This window comes from Puma concolor, chromosome A2, assembly GCF_028749965.1.
Source record: "Puma concolor isolate L17-30 chromosome A2, mPumCon1.1.hap2, whole genome shotgun sequence".
NCBI classification, from domain to species: Eukaryota; Metazoa; Chordata; class Mammalia; order Carnivora; family Felidae; genus Puma; species Puma concolor.
In genome coordinates this window covers 151,006,346-151,032,834 of record NC_141668.1, presented here as the reverse complement: position 1 = coordinate 151,032,834, position 26,489 = coordinate 151,006,346, and the positions used below count along the sequence as shown (strand labels likewise).

Below are 26,489 nucleotides of genomic sequence, written 5' to 3'. Positions count from 1 at the left end.
ACCCCTCATCCTGGCACTGTGAGGCTGCAAGAGCAATAAACACATCCACCGCAAAATGGCCTTCAGCAGAACCCACAGAGGAACATGGAGCCCCTCAGACACCAGCCCAGCTGATAAGCTCATATGCCTGGGGAATGTGGGTACATGTTCCCGAGCACACTTGGGGGAGACAGCCAGGGCTTTACATAACATGGCAATTTATGTCTGAATACTCTTTAAGCACCAGAACTCCAGGAGCCAGCCTGCAGAGGGGCTGATGATGTCTGGGGACGGGGAGGTCAGTGTCCTCAGTGCTTACTTAGATTTGGGGCATGGAGAACAAAAGAATACAGCCATAGATGACCCCAGCAGGAACTGAACAGGTGCAGAGTATGCCTTTCACCACCCACATGTAGAGGGGCACACACATGTGCAGAGGGATGTGGACAGAAGTTCCTGGTAGGGCCCTCCTATACAGTCTTATGGGTAGGACAGAAATAAGGGAATTTTTACTCTGCATACTTCCAGAATAATTTTTTAACCATCAGTATATAGTCACTGTAATTACACAACTGAGTGAATGATAAAAAGCAAATCCTTCCCGAGGTAACTGGGTGACTCAGTCATTAAGCATCCGACTCTTGATTTCAGCTCAGGTTGTGATCTCACGGTTCATGGGTTCGAGTCCCACGTCAGGTCCCTCGCTGACAGTGCAGAGCCTGCTTGGGATTCTCTCCCTCTCTCTCTGCCCCTCCCCACTCACATGTGCTGTCTCTCTCAAATTAAATAAACTTAAAAAAACAAACAAACACCTGTGTGTAGTGGGGGCACCTGAGTGGCTCAGTCAGTTAAGCATCTGACTTCAGCCCAGGTCATGATCTCACGGTTCGTGGTTTTGACCCCCACATCAGGCTCTGGGCTGACAGCTCAGAGCCTGGAACCTGCTTCAGATTCTGTGTCTCCCTCTCCCTCTCCCTCTCCCTCACTCTCACCCTCTCCCTATCCCTCCCCCACATGTGTTCTCCCTCTCTGTCTCAAAAATAGATAAACATCAAAAAACAAAACAAATCCTTCTCTCCCCTCAATAGAGAGTCCTGTCCAGGGAGGCAGAGCCCAGGCCTAGCCTGGCATCACCCTGGCAGCACTTCAGGCTGTAAGTGTACAGGCTAAGAGCTAGTGCCCTGCGCTCCTGAGGGGCCAGCTATGCTCACCAGACTGCTGGCTCACATTGGCGGAGAAGTGAGGGACGAGGAGGGCCAAAACACTGGGAGATGCTCCCAGGGGAGCCCCGCCACCCTAAGCCCTCAGTCCCACAGCAGAACAGCTACCTATGCCCCATCTTCCCTCGGGCTTCAAATGCTACTCCTGGCATGTCTGCCTCCCTGAGCCTGGAGAAGGGCACTCTATTCTCGTTTCTGCAGCCCTTGGCAGCCTGTACTGGAAAGAACGCCACGCCACCCCACCCCACCCCACCTGAGACAAAGCTGGCAGAGGAACAGCCAGGGTCAGGAGGGTGGATCGGGGGAGGGTGAGCTCAGGGAGCCCAGGGCTTCCCAGCACCACCAGGCTGGCGGGGTCAGGATGTGGATGCCATGCCAGGGCCTCCCACCTGGGCAAGTCCACCCCAGGGAAGGGAATCTCCTCCAGAGAAAGGACACTAAAAGCTCTGCTCCAGTATAAATGGCAGGAATATCAAAGACCTCCTAGCTGGGGTGGAAACATCTGGAACCATTTACTCCAGAAAAGGGCTCAGACTGGGGGTGAGGATGTACCAGACGCCAGGACCTACTGCCTTTCCCTCCTTGTTCTCCTGCCTTGCCCACCAGCCCCACCAGCCTGGGGCAGCCTCTCTGGCTCTACAGAGGTGGGACAGCCATTCTAGGGAGGGCCTGTCCTAAGAATCATCCCTGCGTGACAGTCCCCCAGGTAGGCTCCCACCATAAAGTCCTGAGCAGTGACTGTGCAGGAATAATCCACTTTTCATCAAGCCCAAAACTTACAGGCCCTCTTCTTGCTTCCATGGCAGTTATCAGTGTTAACTGATGGCGGATTGCCATTTGGGCACAGCTGTGGGCTCCTGGCAAAAGAGAGACTCCAACTCAAGGTCAGAGGTACACCAACATCAAGGTTCTACAGGCCACCAGGAACCCAGAAAGGGTGGGATCGAGGCCACTGCAGACCCTGCCCTGGGAACTGGCCACAGCTTGCGGGCAGCACATGGCCTGAGGAGAGTCCCAGGTACCCACAAGCCACTCTGCCCACACAGCTCTGTTGTACAAGCCTTCGGCAAATCTGGCCTACTGCCCAGTGGGCTTCAAACTGACCGAGGAGCCCAGAGTAACCCCCAGGTACCCAAGTAGGAGGTACCTTCCTAAAGCAGGCCCACCCCACTCTCATCACAAAGGGCTCAGCTTAACTTCACCTGGGGTGACTTCTCATAATATGCAACTGGAACTACCCGTGACTTTGGGTTTATGAGGGGCTATGGATTCATACAATGAAGTTGCTCTGATACTAGCAGGGAAGGATGTTCAAAACCCTCCTCTTTGTGACTGTCACATAAATGCTTACTTAGGGATGGTGGGAAAGAGCCAATGAGTTGGCCAGATCAGGTGGGACAGTGCACTGCCTCCTGACCAACTGTTTCAGTCTCAAAAACCAAGCAAAGGGTACAGGCCTACCCCACCAGCTGCACAGCTGCCTTAAAATCCTCCGTGACTGTAGCTGGGGTGGGACAGAGGGGTGTGTTAAGAACCAATGGAGGGGCTGCCTGGGTGGCTCAGTCGGTTAAGCAACTGACTTCGGCTCAGGTCATGATCTCACTGTTCGTGAGTTCAAGCCCTGCGTCGGGCTCTGTGCTGACAGCTCAGAGCCTGGAGCCTGCTTCAGATTCTGTGTCTCCCTCTCTCTCTGCCCTCTCCCACTCCTGCTCTCCTCCTCTCAAAAAAAATTAATTAATTAAAAAAAAAAAAAAGAACTGATGGACAGAGAACCTGGGACTCTGAGCTCTAATTGGAATTTCTGGAGAGGGCCAAGCCAAGGCTTCCCAGAGGCCTCAGGAAGTAAATGACTAGAATCAACACAGTGTAAGAATCCAGCAAGGAGTGATGGACAGAACGTCAGACTCGGAGGCCTTGAACTGGGAGGCTCAGATTCCCAGCTTCCCAGCTGTGTGACCGTGGGCAAGCCTCAAACTCCCCATCTGTGAAATGGGGAGCAGTCCCTGACATCCACCCAGGACCTGCACGTGCCTGTAAACCGCAAACCACATTACGGGTTCCAGATGGGGGCTGCTGCTCAGATGTTTAAACAGCCTTGATGTGGGCTCAGAGCATATGGAGCCTAACCCACCTCCGTGGGGACTGGTGCTCCCAGGGCTCTAACAGCCCCACTGTCTCCTTGCTGAATTGGGAAACCAGAACTGCTCCCCACAGTGACAGGCCAGAGCCAAGAAATTCCTTGCCTGAGAAAAATGGTGCCAGCTACCTGCTGTTGCCTAAAGCGACTCCCAACAACCTAACATGGGACAGGAAGTGTCCTCCATAAAGCACAACCATGCGGCAGCTGGACACGGGCAGGCTAGGATTGCTGACCACACACTGCAGTAGCATGAATCGAAGTGTCTCAGAAAAGCCCGACAGCCTCATGTGCCCAAAGCCCACTCAGGAGTGCCTGGTTCTCACCCAGAGTCCCCAAGTGTCACAGTGTCCCTAAGAACTCTCCTCTGGGTTTCCCAGGGATTGGAGACAGAAAGTAGCTCAGGTGTCTGCTGTCAAAGGGTCAGAAGTCCTTCTTGGGCAATCAGCCTCCAAACAGATGCCCCTGCACCTCCAAGGGTGGGGGAGCAGCTGCTACTAAGGGGCTAGGGAGAGTCTCTCAGGTAGAGGTTCAGCCATGGAACTCTTAAGGGGAGCCACCAGCCAGGAGCAGACCTAGCCGAGTCACTCTGGCAGCACAGAGGGTGAGGGGCATGTCCCCCAAGCAATGTGCTCGGATCCACCCGGCTCTTCTTGAGCCCCAGAGGGTGAGTCTAGAGGTAGTGGGAAGAGTTTGCGGCACCGTGAATACCCACCATGTACCATGCACCATGCACTGGGCAGGAAGCTGAGGAAACCCAGTTGTTGATGGGGTACTCCAAGACACCCGAGGTCTCTGATCTATATCGGGGTGGCTTAGGAATGAGACACTGAGTAGCTCTGTCACAGAGGAAAGAATAAGAACAAAAACTCACTGAAATCTCTCTGCAGAGCCTGTCAACCTCATGTGTCCCAGGTCCCCTCAGGACTTGGCTCCTGATGCTACCTGAGCCCTCCCACTACCTCCTCAGCCCTGCCAGTCACGGACTCCCACCCCCACCCACTGCCAAGCCTGCTCCCTCAAAAACCCCAGGGACCTCTCTTCAGCACCTGCCACCCCCCTCAACTGCTCTGCATCACTCCACCTCCTGACCACCCTCTTTGGGAGACTCTGCCCTCCTCCGTAACCCTGGTTCTGCCCCCCTCAGCCCTCCCATGATGGGAGAGGGGGCTCCCACCCCTCACACTGACTGCTTTGTGGACCTTTCCTTTCATGGCTCCTCAATCGCAGGGACCCAGGATATGGCCTGAGCCCTTCACAAGCCGCAGGAATGGCCCCTTGCCCACAGCATCAACTTCTGACTCTACTCAATCTCCAAAACCCATCCCCTGGGCCTGACTCCTGCCCTACTTGAATGCCCAGCCCTCGCCCAGACACACCAGCTTCCCACTCCCATAGGCTCTCAGCACTGCTGTCCTCTCAGACATACCTTCACTCTGTAAACCATGGGACAGTCCCACCACTGCCACTGCATCTTTGGGACCATGATCCAGAGTACGGCATTCAAGGTCCTCCCCAATGGGTACTTGCTGGTGCATGCCACAAACACCAACCAGGCCCAGGCTCCTGATCCATCAGAGGTGAGGCTGGACCCTCCCAGGGTCACCTAGAGATCCTCTCCCTGCAGTGTCAAGACTTATGTAGTACAAAATAATAAGTAATAATAAAAGTCTTATGTGGTACAAACCATATTTCCAGCACTCTATTATAATTCTCATGTGGACTCCCCCAACAGATCTTCACAAACCCCATAAGGTACTATCACTACCCCCTTTACAGATCGGAAACAGCCTATGCTCCTAACCTTCCCATCTCTCCTGACCCCACACTCAGAGGCGCCTTTCTGCCCAGCACTCCTTTGCACCTGCCAAACTTCACCTAGTCAACTTTGCACATGTGCCCAATCTCCAATCTAGGCCTGGCCGAGAAAAGAGAGAGGCCTCTAAATCTGAAGGAGGGGAAGGAGAGGTGTGGTCTCCAAGGACGGGGTAGACCCCATATCTGCTCTGTTCTAGAAGCTCTGTCTGAAATGGCATCTGTAACAAACCCCAGGGCTCACTGTAGAGAAAGGAACCAGTTATGCAGCTGGCCCCTGCCACCTGGTGGTGGTGTAGGGTAGCGCAAGCCGTGACCGACGGCTCACCTTGCCCAGAGACCAGACCCCAGGACCAAGACTTGGCAACAACAGCATCATCATCAACATAGTGCTTGTTTTCTGTTTTGTGCCAGGCACTCTCTGAGTTCTTCATGTGGACCAACTCATTACCCTCCCAACGCCACCTGTGAGAGAAGCCCTATCACTGTCCCAGGGTGATCAGAGGAGTCAAGTGACCTGTCCAACGTCACACAACTAGGAATGCTGAGGCTGGCTGCAGAGCCCACCCTCCACCATGTGCTTCTTAAGACCAGGAGCCTCTCTTCCTTCTTAGGAGGTCTGTTTCCCTTGGTTACCTCAAGAAAGTGCTGTCCTCACAGTCTGAGAATCAGCTAGAAAGGGCTTAAAGCAGAGCTCTGAACCCCAAGCCCGACACCTTTGTCCAGATGCGTCCTTCCCGTCTTCAGGTGTGAATTCTCGAAGTGGCCCATGGACTTTAAACTCAGTCCCAAGTCAACAACCACAGTTTTTCAAACAACTCCAGCTCTGCCCCTCCCTGGTCTGGGCCCCAGGCCCCCAAGGTCCCCTCCATCTGCTCCTTGCACAGCCTCCAGTTCCTCCCGTGGCCCCTCACCAGCTTCCTTCCCTGGCTCCATCCCCACCACTGAGGTGACGCATGGCCATGCCCAGTCACACCTGCTCTCAAGACAGCTCCATACTCCAGTACCCTCAGGTCGCGCCTCCTAATCACACCCAAGTCTGCTCCTGCCCCGCCCCCCAGCTAGAGCCTGACGCCGGCCCACGTGGAATGCCTGCGGCTCTGCCTCCCAAGGGCTACAATTAGATCAGCGGACACAACTCCAGGGCTTGCATCCTGGCCTCTAGCCTAAGTTGACCCTCCATATGGCTCATGGCTCCGTATCAGTGGAGGACATCATGAGGCCCAAAGTGGCCAAGGTCTCACACACACTGACCTCTTTTGACAGACCTGGCCCCCTCACCTGAGTTAGCCCTGGAGGCCAGTAGCACGAGCAGCCCCTGAGAAGTGGCGCTTGAGCAGAGCCCTGGCCAGAGACCCACTGAGAGCTCCTCATCCGGCCCTGCAGTACATATGAGACCCTGGCAGCTCGTGAGCAGGCACCAAAGGGCTTGGTGGATGCCAGGCAGTGCCATGATTCACCTCCTGGCCAACGTTAAAAAAACCGGCATAGGGGCGCCTGGGTGGCGCAGTCGGTTAAGCGTCCGACTTCAGCCAGGTCACGATCTCGCGGTCCGTGAGTTCGAGCCCCGCGTCGGGCTCTGGGCTGATGGCTCAGAGCCTGGAGCCTGTTTCCGATTCTGTGTCTCCCTCTCTCTCTGCCCCTCCCCCGTTCATGCTCTGTCTCTCTCTGTCCCAAAAATAAATAAACATTGAAAAAAAAAATTAAAAAAAAAAAAAAAAAAAACCGGCATAGCCACAACACGGACTACTCGCCCCTGGAGATCCCAGCAGGCCTGGGACTTCTCCCCACTGACCGGGGCCATCCTCAGGCCCATTTAAGCACCACGGCAATGAGCCCGACACCTGGCCCCACACAGTCCCGCTCGTGGACACTCACGCTGATAGTGCTGCAAGAGCCGGTGCGTCCGCACGTCCCACACCTTCACTGTGTTGTCCATGCCGGCAGCAGCAATGCATGTGCCGCTGGGGTGGAAGTCCACGTAGGTGACAAAGCTGGAAAGACAGGGGCCACCGCAGGCTATAGGAGGGCTGTCCTGGCTCAGAACAGACCTGAAAACGTCCAGCACTTTCCCTCCCGTGCATACCTGCTCAGGCTGTCCCCTCAACCCTGAACACCTCCCTTCTGCCCTGTGTCTTTACCAGGTGGCCAAGGAATAGCAAGGAGAGGGTAAGAACAGTGGCTAGCAATAACCAGAAGTAGCCTCACCAGGGAGCAAATCCCAGCATCCACTTCTAAATACAAGTAGAGAAAGTGTCTTCAGCCCAAAGGTCAGCTGATGGCTCAGGGGTTTTCAGAGTTAGAGCTGGTGCCCTCATCAAAGCAGGAGGCAGGGCAGGCCCTGCCAGCTGAGGCCCAGTCCCAAAGGGCCAACAGGGCCCCAGGGCCGCTGGTTCACCTATCTCCAAGAGACAGGCCAAGGGCCCTCAATATACCGACACGTAACACCCAGAGTGGTATCGTGGCCAGCTCTCAGGAGGAGCCTGTCCTTGGGGCTCCCAGCCTAACTGAGGAGGCAGAAGCTGGGGTTCACTGAGGAGCCCAGAGCAGGTGAGTCCCTCTCCTGGTGATGTGGCACAAAACGAATAGCCTCCAAGAACTTACAAGAACCTGACAAGCTTTTTCCTTTATAAAACCATCACCATAGGTGACATACTAACATGATTTAGGAGGGTCCAGGCTCACCTGCTTTCAGACAGACGGGGCACAATTGGAGAACTGGAGAATGAAGGGAAAAAAGAGGCCCCAAGAATTATAGGCCTTGAAGTTAAACACTCCTGTTATCTGTGGGGATGGGAGTGAGGCTGAACCTCCCATTCACATAGGAAAAACTTCAGAGACAGAGAGCAGCAGAGACGTGGTTCCACATGAGGCCACTGGGGCCCCTCACGACTAGGTCCTGCAGGTGGTGGACAGGGTCTGGTGACTTACCCGCCATGCTCACAGTAAGAGTGGACACACTCCCGGCTGGTCTTGTCCCACAGCTTGACAGTCTTGTCATCACTGGCAGACACAATGAGCCGCCCGTCGGGAGAGAACCTGAACCAGGCAGGGCACAAGTCACACCACTGTCATGGGTGCTGCACAACTATCCTCCACAGCCACCTCTCTGCACTGCCCACCCCCCGATCCCAGAACCAGCCAAAGCCACACACCCTGCTCTGACCCTGAGTGATCCCAGCCAAGTGGCTTTCCTTCTGTGAGATGGGTAAGAATGGCGCCCACCTCACGGGAAGCAGGGAGCAGCGTTGTGCGCGCAAACCCCCAGCACTGCACGTGGCATACGACACCGCGTGGGGTGACCCCTGATGCTAGCAGCATGAAGGTGGTCCAAAGCCCACCATCAGCCCCGTTATCCTGTTCCCAGGCCCCCCGAATCTACATACTGCCCCCCGCCACACAAAAGGGAGAGCCGGCCTCCAGACCAGCCCCCTCAGAAGCCTGGATCCCCAACTGGCAGCTCAAGCAAAATGAACTTCTGAGAAGCAGACTCAGGTTCAAACCCTAGCTCTGCCATTAACCCCACCAGAAACCGCACTCTTCCAGGCCTCAGCATCCTCATCGGCATAATGGGAACGACACCATTTAGCCTGCAGGGCTGCCATGAAGAGTGAAGAGAAAACGTATAGAGGCAGCAGTGACATCATCCTGTTGTTGCTAGTGCTCATAAACAGCCCCGTCTGACTTGCTTTGGGCCTCATCAGCACAGTTGTCAGGGCGGCCAATCACGGCTGGCAAAGGACCAATGCACTTGTCACCTCTGAGCTTAAAGCTTCTCAATAATTTACAATGTAACAACGTCTTTGTTCCCACTTCACAAATGAGGAAGCGGAGACGCAGGAATAGAAAAGAGTAGTGAAAGTGTTTGCCCAAGGTCATGATACTGGCACCTGGCAGCGTCTCTGTACCTCTCAAGCTCCAGGTCTCAACAGGACAATGCTCACCTGGCACAGCGGACCCAGTTGATGTGCTGGCTTAGGGAGAACAGGAATTTCTGGCGATGAGTCGACCACACCTTAACTGTCTTGTCATCGGAGGCTGTCACGAAAGACTGGCCATCACTGCAGAAGTGGACACTCCTCACTGTGGCCGTGTGTGCCCGGAACACAGTGGACTCGCCTTTGCTGCAGGAGTGGATACTCCAACTCAGGAAACCCGTAACAGTGACACAAGGGCCCATGAGCACATCAAAGCTCTCCCCACTCCTCGGGAGCCCCTCCAAGTTGACACAGGCCTGTGCACCCGTGCCCCACATGTTGCCCATGTGTGAACAGCACCAAGATGGGACCCCTTCCAGAATGGCTGGAGTAAGCCCAGAATCCCTCTCCCAACACCAAGGGGAGGGGCCCAGCTGGAGCTCCAGCTTCTGATGGCACCTCTTCAGAAGCAGAGCAGATGTCCCACTACAATAAGTCCAGAGCCAGGATGGGGACCTGAGTGTGGATAGCTCTGGCACCAGGGCCCCAAGCTCAGATGAGCCCTTCAACGTCTATAACTCACACATTGGGTATCCAGATCCGGACAGTTTTGTCTCGGGAGCCTGAGGCAAGAAGGTGTCCCGAAGGGGAGAAGTTCACACAGGTGACAGCATCCTTGTGGCCCGCAAAGCGGTAGGCGCGTGACTGGGGCTTCATGTGCCAGATCATGAGGCATGAGTCCATGGAGCCGCTGGCTGAGAAAGTAGGGACACTGTGACCCTCAGGTCCAGTGGGCCTTGAGCCTCCAGCAAGACAAAGGGGTAAGGGGGCAGGGGACAGGCCACACTTCCAGTGACCACTGAGCTGGTGTTTGGAGAATCTACCGGTCATCAGCTCCCCGAGCAGCAGGCCCACATGGGAGCCAGACCAAGAGATGCTCTTCACATGCCAGCCCTGGGCTGCAACCCATGGCCTCTGAGAAAACTTATCCTCCACAGGGCCCCCGCACAGTCACACCCTAAGGGCTCTAGAGAGCAAGTCCTCCCAACACAGGGCAGCCAGTCCAATCCAATTGGGCCTTTTACCATTGAGAGTGCCCACATCAATCAGAAGCCTGGCGATCCCCAAGACAGGTCAAATAACTTCAGTTTGCTCTTAATCTACACTGATCACAAGGCCAACAGCCTCTGACAGGGGACCTTGACCATAGGATGAAGGGAGAGCCTTGTCCACAGAAACAAGAAAGCTGCAGCCATGACAGCTGTGTATGAATCCCCAAGCGGCCAAAGAGCAGGGGTACTCAGCTGGTGTGCAAGGGCAGTGGTAGAAGAGGCGTACCCGGCTCTACTCCACACCCTTCTCCTGGATGCTCCCATAATACTATGGACAACAGAATGGAGGACCCAAGGAAAAGAAAGCACTGTTTAGGGCCATTCCGTAACCCAGACCCAAAAGGTGGCTGGGATATATGCAGTGAAAAGCCCAGAAGCTGGTCCCACCCTCAAAGCCTATGTGACCTTGGCAAGGCCCCCAACCTCTGCCATGTAGAATGAAGCTCACAAAGCCCCCAGCACCCAGACAGCTGACCAGCTGAAGCAAGATGCAGGTCTAGACAAAGCACCCGGGTTCTCACTGTGCCCTACCTCCCCCACACCACACCTCCCAGGTAGAAAATCAGCCTTCTCAGCTCATAAGCTAGGGCCTAGGAAAAGACGCCTCCTCTTACCCAGCTGCTTCGTGTTGAGACTGAAGTCCACACAAGTAACTGCATCTCGGTGGCCCTTAAAATGCCTCTCCAGTGAGGGGTCCTCCTGTGGGACAGCCAGGGTCAAATGAGTGAAAATGTGGAGGAGGATGGGGCTTGACCCCAGGGCCAAGACTCTTCCTATAATAGGAAGAGTTTAAAAAATGCTCAAGGCATGGTCTTGGATATAGAAAATCCTAGGGAATCCATTAAAAAAAAACTAAGCCAGTTAAGTAAGGTTGCAGGATACAAACACGAGTAACATACAAATATCGATCCTATACACCAGCAATGAACAATCTGAAAAATGATGGCAATTCTATTTATGACACGTGAGAAAGAATACTTCGAAATAATTTAAAAAGAGGAGTGCCTGGCTGGCTCAGTCAGTACAGCATATGACTCTTGATCTCAGGGCTATAAGTTTGAGATCCATGTTGGATGGAGAGATTAATTTAAAAAAAAATCTAGAAATAAAGGGGGGAAAGGAAAGAGGGAGGAAAGAGAAAGAAAGAAAGAAAGAAAGAATGAATTTAACAAGAGAAATAAAGGCTTACACAGTAAAACCTGTAAAACTTCATTGAAAGAAATTTTAAAAGACCTAGATGAATGCAAAAATATCCATGGTCACAGTTTAAAAAACAATTTTGTTAAAATGCAAACTGATCTACAGATACAACACAGTCCCTATCAAAATCTCGGGGGCCACTTTTTGCAAAAATTGACAAGCTGATCTTAAAATTCATACGAAAATGTGAGACAGCCAGAACAGACAAAATAATCTTAACCAAAAAATGGAAAAAGTCACTATGGAAAAAAACTTTGCGGGGCACCTGGGTGGCTCAATTGATTAAGCGTCTGAATTCGGCTCAGATCTTGCAGTTCGTGAGCTCGAGCCTTGCGTCAGGCTCTGTGCTGACAGCTCGGAGCCGGCAACCTGCTTCAGATTCTCCCTCTCTCTCTGCCCTTCCCCTGCTTGCACTGTCTCTGTCTCTCTCAAAAATAAAATAAACATTAAAAAAATTTTTTTAAACAAAAAAATCTCAGTGTTCCTCAAAAAGTTATCAAATTCTAGGTAAATACCCCAAAGAATTGAAAGCATGTTCACACAAAAACTTGTACACAAGTGTTCATAGCAATATTATCTATAATAGCCAAAACGTGGACAAACCTAAATGTCCATCAAGAGATGAATGGGTAAAAAGGAGCACCTTGATGGCTCAGTTGGTTGGGCGTCTGACTTTGGCTCAGGTCATGATCTTACAGTTTATGAGTTTGAGCCCCCTGAGTTGGGCTCTGTACTGACAGTGCAGAGCGTGATTGGGATTCTGTCTCCCTTTCTCTGCCCTGCCCCACTCATGCTCTCCCTCTCAAAAATAAATAAATGTTGGGGCACCTGGGTGGCTCAGTCGGTTAAGCCTCTGACTTCGGCTCAGGTCATGATCTCACAGTTCGTGAGTTCAAGCCCCATGTCGGCCTCTGTACTAACAGCTCAGAGTCTGGAGCCTGCTTTGGATTCTATGTCTCCCTCTGTCTCTGCCCCTCCTCCGCTTACACTCTGTCTCTCTCTCTCAAAAAGAAATAAACACTTAAAAAAAAAAAAGAGAGATGAGTGGGTAAACAAAATGTGATCTCTCCATACAATAGAATATTACTCAGCAGTAAAAAGGAATGAAGAAACAGACATGCTACAACATGGATGGACCTGGAAAATGTTACGTGAAAAAAGCCAGATACAAAAGGCCACATTTTGTCTGATTCATTTATATGAAATGTCCAGAATAGGCAAATCTATAGAGAATGAAATTAGATTGGTGAGGAGAAGGGGAGTGACTGTTTAATGAGTACAGGCTTCCCTTTGGAGTGACAAAAATGTTCTGAAATTAGATAGTGATGATTATTGGACAACAATGTGAATGTACTAAATACTGATGAATTTTACATCTTAAAAGGGTACATTTTATGGCATGTGAATAATATTCCAATAAGGCTATTTTTCTAAAAGAACCAAAGAGAGAAAATGGGGAGTCTTTCAGCAACCTGCATCTCAGGATTCAGATTCCGTACCCTCAGTCCCACTGTGAACCCAAAGGTCAGCCTGGACAGGCCCCAAGGGCCGCTTCCATCATCTCCACTCAGCCCAATGTCAAGAAAGCAGTAGTTTAGGTCACTGCTTAGGAAGACATGGAAATAATATTCCAGAGACTGTCCACTCAACAGCAGCTTCTTAGCATTTGAAGAATCACAGCCCTGCTGTGCAAACATCTCCTCCTACCCCAAATATCGGAAACCTCAAAAAAGCATTTCAGGCACACCAGGGAGGCCCACAAAACCTCCCCTTGGGGGGAAAAATGTCCTTGGGAAAGAGCAAGGCCATTGCCACCTCCACAGAGCTGTAACCAGAATAAAGGCCCTGTGCCCAGCTCCACCCCCAGCACACCTGCCAGAGTCCCCTTTTCAACATGAAAGGGAGTGGCAGCTGGGGGAGGGCCCCCAACAGAACAGCAACTGCCTCACCTGAACCTCTTGGGAGAACAAGGGTAAGATAATGCTCACCTCTAGGCTCAGTGGGAAGAAGCAAGTTCAGATCCACCTCTGACCAGAGGGCCCCTGAAACCTCCCAACACCCTTCCCACCTCATCCCACCAGGCTCTGTGGTTCCTCATCTCCCCCAAAGGTGGCTTATATATGGAAGGAAGTGGGGAGGGACTTAAGGGAAGGGCACTAGGTTAGGGGTCAAAACGCCTGGATCCTATGCCTGGGCCCTCTGCTCAAGTCCCCACACGCCTAAGGGTGCCAACAGGCACCACCCAGTCTTCCTCTCAACCCAGCCCAAAGGCCAGAAAGAGGAGTTTTGGAGTGCTTCCCTCTGGAGGAACCTTAGACTCAGGGCGCCGGGCCCAGATCATGCTGCAGACCTAGGCTGCCCCTTCCGATAAAGGGGTACGCTAAACTGGCCCCTACCCAGCTATCCACTGCTCAGGATGGCGAGGCTGAGCCCAAGGGAGGCCCTGCGCTAACCCCAGGTTTGACCTCCAGTTGGAACATACCAGTACCAGTGTCTCCTCCGCTAGGATGCATATCCTGGGAGCAGGGACTGGTTGGTCGGCTCCGGGAGCCCGCAAAGGGTCTGGCACGCAGAAGGTGCTCACTACGTGTCCCCACCCAGCGCCCCCTGCACAGACAGTAAACTAGGACCGGAGAGAACTGGCTCGGAACCCGGCTTCCCCTCGAAGCCGTCGCCCCGGCCAGGCGCCCACAGTCCGGGCGGGGAAAGTAAGGCCGGGCAGACCCGCGGGCAAAAACTTACAGGGCAGGGTGCAGCCATGGCGGGCCCGGGGCGCCCAAGGCGCCGGACGAGGCAGCGTCGGCCGTTGCGGCAGGTTCAGTTTCCGCGCCCCCAACCGCCGCCAATAGCAACGCGGGTCGCGGTGCCACGCCCCGCCCACGACGATTAAAGGAGACGCAGCGCCTCTGCTTTTTGCCCCCGGCCGGAAGCAGAGCTGTGTGGATGGTTCCACAGTGTCAGCGCGCAGCGCCTACATGCCAGGCAGCCCACGAACACCGCCGCCAAAGGCCTCTGTCCACCGTCACTCATCCCCTGAGAAATTTAAAAACCCAGGATGAGGAGTTCTGTCCACCGGCCCATAGCCCGGTTCCTGAGACGGTAAGCAGAGCCTTCTGGGAAATGCAGTTTCAAGACGGCCGCCGCCATGCGTCGGCCGGAAAGTGGAACTACTCTTCCCAATATACCTTGAGGGTGAGCCGGGATTCACCACCTGTAGCAAGTATCCCGGAAGCGAAGGACACGTGGGTCGTTGTAGCCTTGTCCTCTTAAAGGGCCCCGGAGGCCAGGTGTTCCCCCAATACCTTAAGATCCAATTAGTCGCCCCTCAGAGATTCTTTAAATGGTTCGCTCCTCTGAACTTAAAACAGGTGTTGGTTTAGGGGCGCCTGGTTGGCTCAGTCTGTTAAGTGTCTGATTTTGGCTCAGACAGGATCCCACGGTTGGGTGGGTTCCAGCCCCACATCAGGCTCTGTGCTGTCAGCAGTGAGTCCACTTCAGATCCAATGTACCCCTCTCTCTCTCTGCCCTTCCCCGCTCACAATCTCTTCCTCTCTCAGGAATAAATATTAAGAAAAACAAACAAGTGTCAACTTAAAAGAACACCAGTCACTCTGAATCACATTCATACGTGAAGAAACCTAGATTCTATTCTGTTATTGCTACTTCCTTGTGTGACCTGTGACCTGAGGGAGGCGGGGGCGATGGGGGAGAGGAATACCTCTGCTCCAGGCCTCAGTTTACCCATTTATAATTAGAGGGAATTCGTGATGCAGCCTGGCCCTCTCCGGACTCCTCAGACCTGAGAAGGGTTTATAAATTCCATCTCTAGGGGCGCCTGGGTAGCTCAGTCGGTTAAGCCTCCAACTTCAGCTCAGGTCACGATCTCACGGCCCGTGAGTTCGAGCCCCGCGTCGGGCTCTGGGCTGATGGCTCAGAGCCTGGAGCCTGCTTCCGATTCTGTGTCTCCCTCTCTCTCTGCCCCTTCCCCGTTCATGCTCTGTCTCTCTCTGTCTCAAAAATAAATAAACGTTAAAAAAAAATTAAAAAAAAAAATAAATTCCATCTCTAAAAGAAAAGGAGACATTTCTAGATATGTCTCCTGAGACAAGAGAAACAAAAGCAAAATTAAACGTATTGAGATTATATCAGGTTAAAAACTTCCTACACAGCAAAGAATATAATCCACAAAGCTAACAGACAACCTCCTGAATGGGAGGAGATATTTGTAAATGACATATCTGAAAAAAGGGTTAGTATCCAAAATATATAATGATTTATACAACTCAACACCAAAAATTTGAATAATCCAATTAAAAATGGGCAGCGGCGCCTGGGTAGCTCAGTCAGTTGAGCAACCAACTTAGAATCATGTCATGATCTCATGGGTTCATGGGTTCAAGCCCCACATCCAGATTTGTGCTGACAGCATGGAGCCTGCTTTGGATTCTCTGTCTCCCTCTCTCTCTCTGCCCCCTTTCCACTTTGTGTGCTCATGCTGTCTCTCTCTCTCAAAAATAAACATTTAAGGGGCGCCTGGGTGGCTCAGTCGGTTAAGTGTCTGACTTCGGCTCAGGTCATGATCTCACAGTTCGTGGGGTTCGAGGCCCACATCAGGCTCTGTGCTGACAGCTTAGAGCCTGGAGCCTGCTTCAAATTCTATGTCTCCCTCTCTCTCTGCTCCTCCCCCACTCATGCTCTGTCTCTCTCTCCTTCAAAAATAAATAAAAACATTAAAAAAATTAAAAAATAAATAAATAAATACATACATACATACATAAATAAATAAATAAAATAAACATTTTAAAAAAGTGGGTGGAAGGGGGCACCCTGCTGGCTCAGTCGGTTAAGCATCCAACTTCGGCTCAGGTCATGATCTCACTGTTCATGAGTTCGAGCCCCATGTCGGGCTCTGTGCTGATAGCTCAGAGCCTGGAACATACTTTAGATTCTGTGTCTCCCTCTCTCTCTGCCCCTCCCCAATTTGTGCTCTGTCTCTCTCTCTCAAAAATAAATAAACATTAAAAAAATAATTTGGGGGTGCCTGGGTGGCTCAGTTGATTAAGCATCCGACTTCAGCTGAGGTCATGATGTCACGAGTCCATGGGTTCAAGCCCACATCAGGCTCTGTGATGATGGCTCAGAGCCTGGAGCCTGCTTCAGATTCTGTGTCTCTGTCTCTCTCTGCCCCGCCTTCACTCATGCTCTCTCTCTCTCTCTCAAAAATGAATAAATATTAAAAAAGATTTTTTTTAATGGGTGGAAGACATGGACAGTTCACCAAAGAAGACATACAGATGGCCAACAGACACATGAAAAGATGCTCAACATCACTCATCAATAGGGGAAATGCAAATTAAAGCCATAATGAGATACCACCTCATACCTGTCAGAATGGCTAAAATCAAAAACAAAAGAGACAACAAGTGTTGGCAAAGATGTGGAGAAAAAGGAACCCTCAAGCACTGTTGATGGGAATGCAACCTGGTGCACTCACTGTGGAGAACAGAAGTTTCCTCAAAAAAGTAAAAATAGAACTACCATATTTTTATTTACCTAAACAATACGAAAACACCTAATTTGAAAAGATATAGGCCTCTCCCCATGTTTAGTGCTGTATTATATACAATAGCCAAATTATGCGAGCAGCCCAAGTGTTCATCGGTAGATGAATGGATAAAGAAGAGGTGCTGTATTTATACAATGGAATGTTGCTCTGCCATCAAAAAGAATGAAATCTTGCCATTTGCAGCAATATGAATGGATCTAGAGAGTGTAATGCTATGTGAAATAAGTCACAGAGAAAAACAAATACCATATGATTTCACTCATATGTGGAATTTAAGAAACCAAACAAAAGAACAAAGAAAAAAAACCCCACAAACGGGTGGTTACCAGAGAGGAGGTGGGTAGGGGGATGGGTGAAATACGTAAAGAGATACACTTACCATGATGAGCACTGAATAATGTATAGAATTGTTGAATCACTATATCATACACCTGAAACTAATATAACACTGTATGTTAACTACACTAGAATTAAAATAAAAAATAAAATTAAAAAATAAAAGAGAAGGAGACTTTCTAGGGGCCTGGCCACTAGAGGCCATCCCTGCTCACTTTATGCTGTGGAAAGTCCAGGCTGTCCTTGTCTAGACCTTCAACCCTGCTCCGGGCATCTTCCCAACCTGGAACTGACCTGGACCGGATGTTTTGCAATATTCAGGAACCTTCTGTCACCTCCCCTGGACAGGCCAGTTTGGCCAGACTCCAACACTGATTAGGATCTGGCCAGGCCCTGAGGTTTCTTACTACATCCTGAGACCTAAGGTGGTGTCTACGTGGACCTTCAAACCAGAACATATTCAGAAAAAGGCACATGTGGATAGCTGGCATGGAGAGGAGTGGATCTCTCCTTTGGACCTGAAAAGTCTGGGGCCATAAAGAAGAAACGGAGATACATTTAATCTCATTTTCAAGGTGATTTGGCATAGGTTTCTTTACATTACAAATGTTCAGGTTCATTTAACTTAGATATCAAAATTCTCCTTAAAACAACATTTACTGTGGGGTGCCTGGGTGGCTCAGTCAGTTAAGCATCCGACTTCAGCTCAGGTCATAGCTCATAGTTCATAGGTTCGAGCCCTACATCAGGCTCTCTGCTGTCAGCGCAAAAGCCGCTTCAGATCCTCTGTGTCTCTTCCTGCCTCAGCCATGCGTGTGGTACACACACACTCTCTCTCAAAAATAAACATTTTTAAAAATTCAAGTATTGTATCATTCATATACCCAGAAGTTGTTCAACACTGTTCAAATGATGATTTTCAAGTCTTCCCACCAACTTCACCTTATTCAGCTATTCTATTGCCTGCTATGCAAACACTTAAGGTGAAAAAATTAAGGAAAAAAATTAAATACAGAAAAATCTATCCATTAAACTCAGAGTTCTTTTATTGTTGTTATTGGTAGTGTTTTTTGTTTTTGTTTTGTTGTTTTGTTTGTATAATTTTAGCTATGGAACACCCTTGGTCTATAGAAGCTCACAGTCTACAAAACTGAATTTAGAGAAACCCTTTTGTAAAATGATTTTCAAATGTCACGCTTGCTCAAAGTTACAGGCACTCTAAGATTTTAGTCATCCTCCCTGGTCTTTCCAGATCCCACTATTTTCTATCCTTACCCATCAGAAGAGGAGCTGGGGGTGCCCCACCCACTCTGGCTCATTTAGTCTCCAAAAATTGCAACACCACATTCCGCCAATGCCATAGAGACAAGCCAGGATCCACCACTGGCACAACTTGCATAAACCAAGATTGGTGCCTCCCCTGTTTGACTGAATAGCTCCCACCCTGTGCCACCTCCATCAGATTGGACTCCATTTCTATCTAAGTCCCTCGTGTTGGGGGAGTCCCTCAAGTTGCTCAACGTTGGAGGAGCCAACATTGCTGGCCTCAATGTTGAGGGGGACTAGAAGAGAGCTTCTTTTTCAAGCCCCCTTGTGGCAAGAATGTTTCTATCCTGGTATAAAGCCCATGGGTAGGCACCCCTGCAAGAGACTGTCCCCCTGTCATCACTCCCAGACCCCCTGCCCAAAAGCCAACACCTCAGGGTGGGGCAGAGAAAGCAGGAGGAAAGGTAGGGATCACGCCCACCTGCATAGCCCTGTCCAACCCATGCCTGGAAAGCCCCATCAGTTCTGTCACTCAGCCCTGCACTGCGGCCTGGCTTGAAACTGAGCACGGCAGCTCAGGGCTTGTCCCAGTGTCAGGCATATCTTGGGGTGAGCCCAGGCCCTGCCAACTTCATGCTGGGTGACCTACCAGGAGTTACACCATCTCTCTGAACCTCCATGTCCTTGACTGTAAAATACTCGTAACATACCTGCCACAATGGGGGAGGAAGGATTCCGTGAGCTATTAATCAGTATCAGAGCTGGATACTGAGTTGCCACTTAATACATTTGACTTTTTACTGTGACCTCAACCACATCACATACCTCCTCTGTTCCCACAATCTCGCTGACACCTCTCTGCCTCTGCTCCTACCTCTCTCCCCTGACTGCCTCTGCTCCAGCCACATTGGTCTTCTTGCTGTTCCTTGAATAGGAATGTGCCAAGCGTTCTCCCATCTCAGGACTTTTGCATTGGCTATTGTCCCTGTGTCCACTTGGCTCAACCCATCACTCCTCTCAGGACTTTGTTTGTATGTCACCTTCTCAGTGTGGCTTTCCCTGGCCACCCTACTTAAAATGCCAACCTGCCTTCCCTCTATTTTATTTTCCACAAGTGGCATTGCCATCTGGCACACTGGACTTGATGGTTTGTTATCTTCTCCCCTCTTAGAACATCAGCTCCAGGGGCGCCTGGGTGGCTCAGTTGGTTGGGCGACCGACTTCGGCTCAGGTCATGATCTCACAGCTTGTGAGTTCGAGCCCCGCGTTGGGCTCTGTGCTGACAGCTCAGAGCCTGGAGCCTGCTTCAGATTCTGTGTCTCCTCCTTTCTCTGCCCCTCCCTTGCTCACGCTCTGTGTCTCTCTGTCTCTCAATAATAAATAAACGTTAAAAAAAAAAAAAAAAAAAAAAAGAACATCAGTTCCAGGGAAAGGATGTGACTATATTCCTGCACCCAGCACAGGGCCCCAGAGAGAGTGGGGTCACAGTAAATATTTGCCAATTAAGTAAATGAATCGTGACAAGATTGCTCACAGAAGGTAATGAGGTCTGGGGCGCCTGGGTAGCTCAGTCGATTGAGCGTCCAACTTCGGCTCAGGTCATCATCTCGTGGTCTGTGAGTTCGAGCCCCGTGTCAGGCTCTGTGCTACTGACAGCTCAGGGCCTGGAGCCTGCTTTGGATTCTATGTCTCCCTCTCTCTTTGCCCCTCCCCCACTCATGCTCTGTCTCTCTCTGTCAAAAATAAATAAACATTAAAAAAATAAAAGAAAAGGTAATAAGGTCTGTGAAGGGTGGGACTTGTTCTCAGCAGGAGAGAAGGGGAAGGGATTAGGGTAATTGGGGAAAGCTTCTCTGTGGGGGCAGGAAAACCTGAACTTCAGAGCACAAAGAGGGCATAGGTAGACAGGAGAGAGGATGGGCACAATTCCAGTGCAGGGAACAGACTAGGCAAAGGTCTGGTGACAGGATTGAGGGTAGAGTATCTGGAGACCAGGGACAAAGTGGATGGCCTCAGAAGTAGGGCCAGATTATAAGGACACAAGTGTTGACAAGAATCATGGGGAACAGTTTCAACGGGTCAGGGGACTAGCCACATGTCTGTCCCCTCCTTGGGCTGAGGTGAGCCAAAAGAGACCCCTCACAGATGAGGCTACGCTATCAGGACTGGGAGTGACCCCTGCAGGAGGACCTTCCCTCTGAAGTCTCATTGCAGTTCTGGGCCTCAGTCTTACCCCCTGTGGAAATGGCACACCCCTACAAGCCAAACTTCTCTAAATACAGGCCATACCCCAAAGCAGGAGGGGTTTAAGGGGCCACAAGCCTTCGTCCTCACTCAGGCCTACTCCTCCATCCAACAGCATTGGCCACTCTGGTAAGAAGCCCACACCCGTGGGGACACTGGGTGTCCCTCTAGGTGAGCGTCCACCTTGAGCCTGTCCTTCCACATTGCAAACAGTGAATGCATGACTAGAGCTGCTATGGCAATTCCTGGGGACGGTGATGTCAGTGGATCTGGGACCACTTTCCAGGAGGTGTGAAGATACAGAGTCACTACGCCACACCATCCACTCAAGTCAGATGTGGACGCCTCTGTGTGCTGAGTCCTCCCGTGAGCATGACCAATGCCCTCCCTCTCACAGCCCCAAGCAAACCCTTGGAAGATGCTGGCCCTCCCCTTCACATTGTGCAGGGAAAAGAGAAGGACCCAGGGCAGCCCAGCTATGATAGAACAAACCCCAAAAAACTGAGGCCACCTGGCCCTGGCTTTGCACAGGTGGGCTGGGGGTGGGGTGCAAATGCCATCAAAGGTCTGAACTCAAACATGAGAACCTTCCTGGTAGATAATGCTGACAGGGCTTCAGAGCAGCAGTATTCAGCCCTGGCTGCCATTTAGAACCTTTGCAGGTGGGGCCAGGTACCAGTGTCTTACAAGATCCCCAGGTGAGGCCATTGGGCCCAAGCTGTTCTAAACCAGAGTGACCAAGAGAACTTCCCGTGATGATGGAAATGTTCTCTACATCTACACTAATACAGTAGCCACTGGTTACATGTGACTATTGAACATTTGAAATGTGGCCACTGTGCCTAAAGAACTGAATTGTAAATTATATTTAATTTTCATTAACTTCAATGTAACAGCCATATGTGCCCAGTGGCCACTGTATTGGACAGCACAGCCCCAGACTATGAACTGACTCTGTGGTCTTAGGCAAGTCACTGAGCGTTTTGGACTTCAGTCTTCTGGTGAGGCCACGGGGAACATAGACCCAGTCCACAGTGGCCAAGGTAACTCTTTGTCCTGGTGCCCCACTGCCCAGCTGGAGGAGTGGGGGTGGTTGGAGTTACCAGCACAACTCCAGAGATGTGGGCAAGATGGGAAGATGCAGGCCACAGCCCCTTGGGCCCCATAGCAGGACTCTGCTGGCTGCCCCCAGAGCATTTGGAGTGAGAAGCTGGGGTCAGGGGCCCAGAGTCAGAAGGCAATTGGATTTCCCCCCTCCAGGGAATCCTGAATTGCAGTGCAGTGAACTGGCCTCGAATAAGGTCAGAAATAAAATAACTGATAACTTTAATATATCAGAGTCACTGTACCCCAAATGCCACATGAAGTCTTAGTGCCAACCCCAGGAGTGATGCAGTATTTTGTCCATTTTACTGATGGAGAAACTGAGGTGCAGAATTAGTAAGTAGGGAGCCAGGATCAGAACCCAAGTCTGTGTGCCTGCACAGCCAGAACCTTTAATTCTAACACATATTGGAAAAACTAAGAACCCTTACATAGTTCAGGCCCCAGTGTAACTTAAAAGGGTCTTAAGACTTTAACCCCCAGCAAGCAGAGATGGGGGCCAAAAGAGTCCCGAAGTGACTGACCCCATGCTAGAAAGTCCTTTGTTGTCTCATATTTTATCTTAGTCAAGTCGGTTTGGCATCTACTTCTCTTCTAATATCTTTTTAATATCAAATTAATGTTTTGATGATGGACCAGTTCACTCCAAGTCATGCTGATAGTCAGGAATATGCTCCAGTGTATCCTGTAGTTTCATGTCCCCCCTCCATCACCCATCATTGTGAGAAGCAGGACTGTAGAGGGGCACCTGGGGGGGCTCCATCGGTTAAGCATCTGACTTCAGCTCAGGTCATGATGTCATGGGTCATGAGTTCGAGCCCCACATTGGGCTCTGTGCTGCCAGCTCAGAGCCTGGAGCCTGCTTCAGATTCCGTGTCTCCCTGTCTCTCTGCCCTCCCCCACTCACTCTCTGTCTCTGTCTCTCAAAAAAAAGAAATAAACATTTAAAAAATTAAATAATATTAAATTAAATTAAATTAAATTAAAAAAAAAAGAAGCAGGACTGTAGAAGAGTCTCCCAGCTGGTCATCAAAGGGTGTGAGCTTGCTCAGAGGGCCTAGGGCACAGGGTTTCCAGAATCCAGGGTATAGTTGGTTTCAATGCTGATTTCCAGGCCAGCTGTAGAGTCTGACTCCATGGGTCTGGGTGATTCTTATGTAATGGTCCTGGTAACTCACCAAGAAGTCCTGGGCACAGTGGGGACCTGGACAGCCCTGCCCTGCCTTCAAAGGGAGCTCTCACCTACCTATGATGCTCTGGCCAGGGACCAAAGACTAGACAAGTCTCAACTCTGACCCCAACTTGCTCTCTGGTCCCAACTTGCTCTGAGGGGAACTCAGGCCTCAGTTTCCCTATTGTCCAATAAGGACATCCATAGGGAACCTCTAAGGCCCTTCTGGTCTCAATGGGTGGATGTAGTTGGGCAGACTTCCTGAGGGAAGTGGCTGGAGGCAAGCCTAGCCAGACCTCCTTTGTCTCTCCTTCCTCATCTTGTCACACTGGCCTCCTGCACTCCAAGCTCAGACCCTCCCAGGGACCTTTGCACTGACTGTTTCCTCTGCTTGGCCTGCCCTTCTCTGAGATCATGGCTTGTCTCATGCATGGACCTTCAGGTCTCAGCCTGAACATTAACCCCTCAGAGACACCTCTTTCCGGGCCCACCCCAGGGACCCTCTCCTGCCTCCATCCTCCAGGGTGATTATGAGCAATTGCTTTCTTGTGCATCTTCCTGGGGAACATGAGCTCCAGTAGAGCAGGAACCATACCCTGCTGGGTCACCCTGCCCAGTGCAGTGCTGGGCACTCATCATCGGCCTGACACAGGGAAAGGTCACCAGAACTTTGACAGTTCAGTCACCCGACTCACTGGACCCAAGCGACACTGGGAAACCCTTTCAAGGGCCCCAGTGATGCCCGGACTCAGAGAGAAGGGCTTTCTATTAGGTTGGTAGCAGGAAATTCAATTCCACAAGCATCTGTGAGGTACCAGCTGTGTGCCTAGCCCTATTCTGGGATCACTACATTATGGAGGGTCAGGGACACAGGAGCCCTTGTGCCTGGCTCATCAGGGGAATCAGATAGAAGGAGCCATCAAGCAAGCTGAGCCCAGTGAGTGTCCTCTGAGGGGTTCCATCCAGCTCAGCACTGGGGTGTCCCTCTGTGGATAAGATGGGAGGCTTCCAGGAGGAGGCATGTGGGAAGGGGGGTTCAAGGACAAGCAGGTCTTCCACAGAGAAATGGCATCCCAGGCCCCAGAAGGGCAAGTTATGGGATGGAAGAGATACACAGCTCCTCTGGGCTAAGGTGGGCAGTGACAAGCTTGCCTGGTGTGGACTCACCTCCACTGCCTAGTTTCCACCCATCTGTTCCCCTGCTCCTTGGGGATTGGCCCCTCCCATCCCAGCTGCCAGGAGCCAAGAGTTTCACCCAGGTGACAAAGGCCTCCCGTGGTGAGTCATCCTTGGGTCCCAGGTAGGTTCACCCCCCAACAGATTACTCATATGTGTGGGGCCTGAGCATCCACCTGTGCAAGGGAGGCACTGAATTCCAGAGGGGATAGGACTTGTCTTATGGTCCTCGAGGAGGCGAGAAGGGGTTTGACGTAGATGTGGGATGATTACACTTGTCAGTATTCCCTGGGGCTTGCCGTGTGCTCCCTCAGTCAAAACCCATCCATGGCTCCCCTCTGGTTGTCAGAATAAGGCAAGGTTCTCCACAGCCCATCTGCTCTGTCCCTGCTCCAGCCTTGCCTTGTACCCCATCCCACCTCATGGGCCAGATCTTCCCACCCTTGTGCCTGGTCTACACTATTCCCTCTGCCTGGAACACCCCAGTGTTCAGCCCTCAGGGCAAATCCTACCCTCTACCCTTGGCTCAAATGCCCCCACCCTCCACAGGTAGAAGGAAAGGCTGCTTCTCCTCCGGGCCCCATGGGGCTCAAGCTGCTGAGATCTTCAGGCCAGATCCTCCGCTTCTGTGGCTACCGGGCCTGGGTCTTCTTCTGAGGATCTCTGCTTCTGGAGGGAGGGTCCGGTCAGTTCATTCTGGTCCCCTCTCTAGCACACGTGGAACAGACACAGGTGTGTGCCTAGCTGTGTGTGCATGTGTCTGCGTCATGACTGAGGATGTGTCCGTGTGTCTAGGAGTATGAGCGTATCTGTGTGTGCACGCATATGTGTGCGTGTCTGAGTACGACTGACCACATGTGCCTGGCCGTGTCACTGAGCACTTCTACATGGCTGTATGTGTCTGCTGCATGTGTATGTGTGCCTGTGTGAGACTCTTTATGCATATCTTAGTTTGCTGCATATCTTAGTTTAGGTTCTTCCAGAAGCTCGCCCCGAGAAAGGATTCAGGGGTAATTTATTTGGGAGGTGATTCTGGGAAACAGCAGTAGGGCAAGGGGAAGTGACACAGAGAAACGAAAGCAGCCAGTGAAAAGTATGTTATTAAGCAGATGGCCACTGTGGGTGACCGGGGCCCCATTACATGGGAGAGCTCTGGGACACAATGCAGAACGTGCCTTGGGGCCCTCCCACCTGAAGATAAGGGAGACGAGGGGTTTATCCTCACATTCCCGATAGCCATGGTGCAGGCCTGGCACTTCCGGGCCATCTGGGGGAAGAACGCCCTCTGCACAGGGCCTGGAGTACCAGCAAGGAAGTCGGCCTTGTGTGCATGAAAGTCGTAAGAGGGAGGGGACCAGGAAGGGCGCCAACACAAGCTGCTACACCCTGCATGTGCTGGTGTCCTGCTATGCCACATGGACACAGGGACTCCGGTGACCTCTCTTATGCAAACTTCTGCTTGTCCAGGGAAGGTCAGCACAATATCAGGCAAGTAATGGCCTTGCCCTCCTTTCCTCTCTCAACCAGGCCGACACAGGATTTGCCAGATCATGCCAGGCCTGTGTCAGATTTGGCCAAACAGATCTGCACCTGCTTTGGGCAGTGTCAGTTTTGCCCTTGGGCCAGGGTAAAGGCAAGGGATCAAGCGGGTTGGGGGCAGGGAACCAGGGAAGGCCCTACTGCAGAGAGGACTAAAACCCAGACACTGTCTGTCTGAAACTTGCTGCCCACAGGAGCCTGGACAGTAGCAGGAAAGGCCACAAAGGCCACGCAGGGGAACTTAGCCTCCATCCTATAGGCAGCAGGGGAGTATTAGAGGCTTGGTGTGCCAGCGAGGGGTGCAGCCTTCCCCTTCATAAGGACCACTCTGTGAGACTGGAAACCTCAGCACTCAGAGGAGGTGCTTAACTGGACAGACTGGGCAAAGCCCTAAGTGTGACAGGTGACCAGCCCAGGGTGAAGGGGGATGTACATGGGGGTGACATCGGCCAGGGGGCTATTCCTCTTTGGGGAGAGGTGGTAGCCACCTCTCAGCAAAGTGTAGGAATTCAGGAGTTCTGGGACAGAGTTGGGGGTCAGGGACCCATGGGAATGGGGAAAGGAGAAATGCCAGGTCTCACTGGCTTGGTCTTATGGCCACTGGCAAGGAGCTGGGGTAAGACAGGAGTCTGAGTGTCCGGGGGTATTGTGCTTGGCAAAGAGAGAGCATGGAGGTCTCAGCAGGACAGCCCCCAAGAAGCCCCTTC

At 51.5% G+C, this 26,489-nt stretch overlaps 1 protein-coding gene across 4 annotated transcripts in view; it reads right to left on the bottom strand.

Annotated features, from left to right (window-relative positions):
- POC1A (POC1 centriolar protein A) overlaps window positions 1-26,489 on the bottom strand; it is a 100,712-nt gene that overhangs the window by 60,621 nt on the left and 13,602 nt on the right. Inside the window, exons 1-6 of one of the 4 annotated variants that reach the window (XM_025916093.2) lie at window positions 14,123-14,459; window positions 10,795-10,879; window positions 9,652-9,823; window positions 9,096-9,275; window positions 8,083-8,190; window positions 7,030-7,145 (exon numbers count right to left, since the gene is read on the bottom strand). In XM_025916093.2, the coding sequence (XP_025771878.1) occupies window positions 7,030-7,145; window positions 8,083-8,190; window positions 9,096-9,275; window positions 9,652-9,823; window positions 10,795-10,879; window positions 14,123-14,140 (679 nt within the window). In that variant the 5' untranslated portion in view covers window positions 14,141-14,459. Of the gene's footprint in view, window positions 1-7,029; window positions 7,146-8,082; window positions 8,191-9,095; window positions 9,276-9,651; window positions 9,824-10,794; window positions 10,880-13,862; window positions 13,903-14,122; window positions 14,460-26,489 lie in introns of those variants that run through there. The other 3 variants (XM_086698050.1, XM_086698048.1, XM_086698049.1) reach the window with 3 other exon arrangements.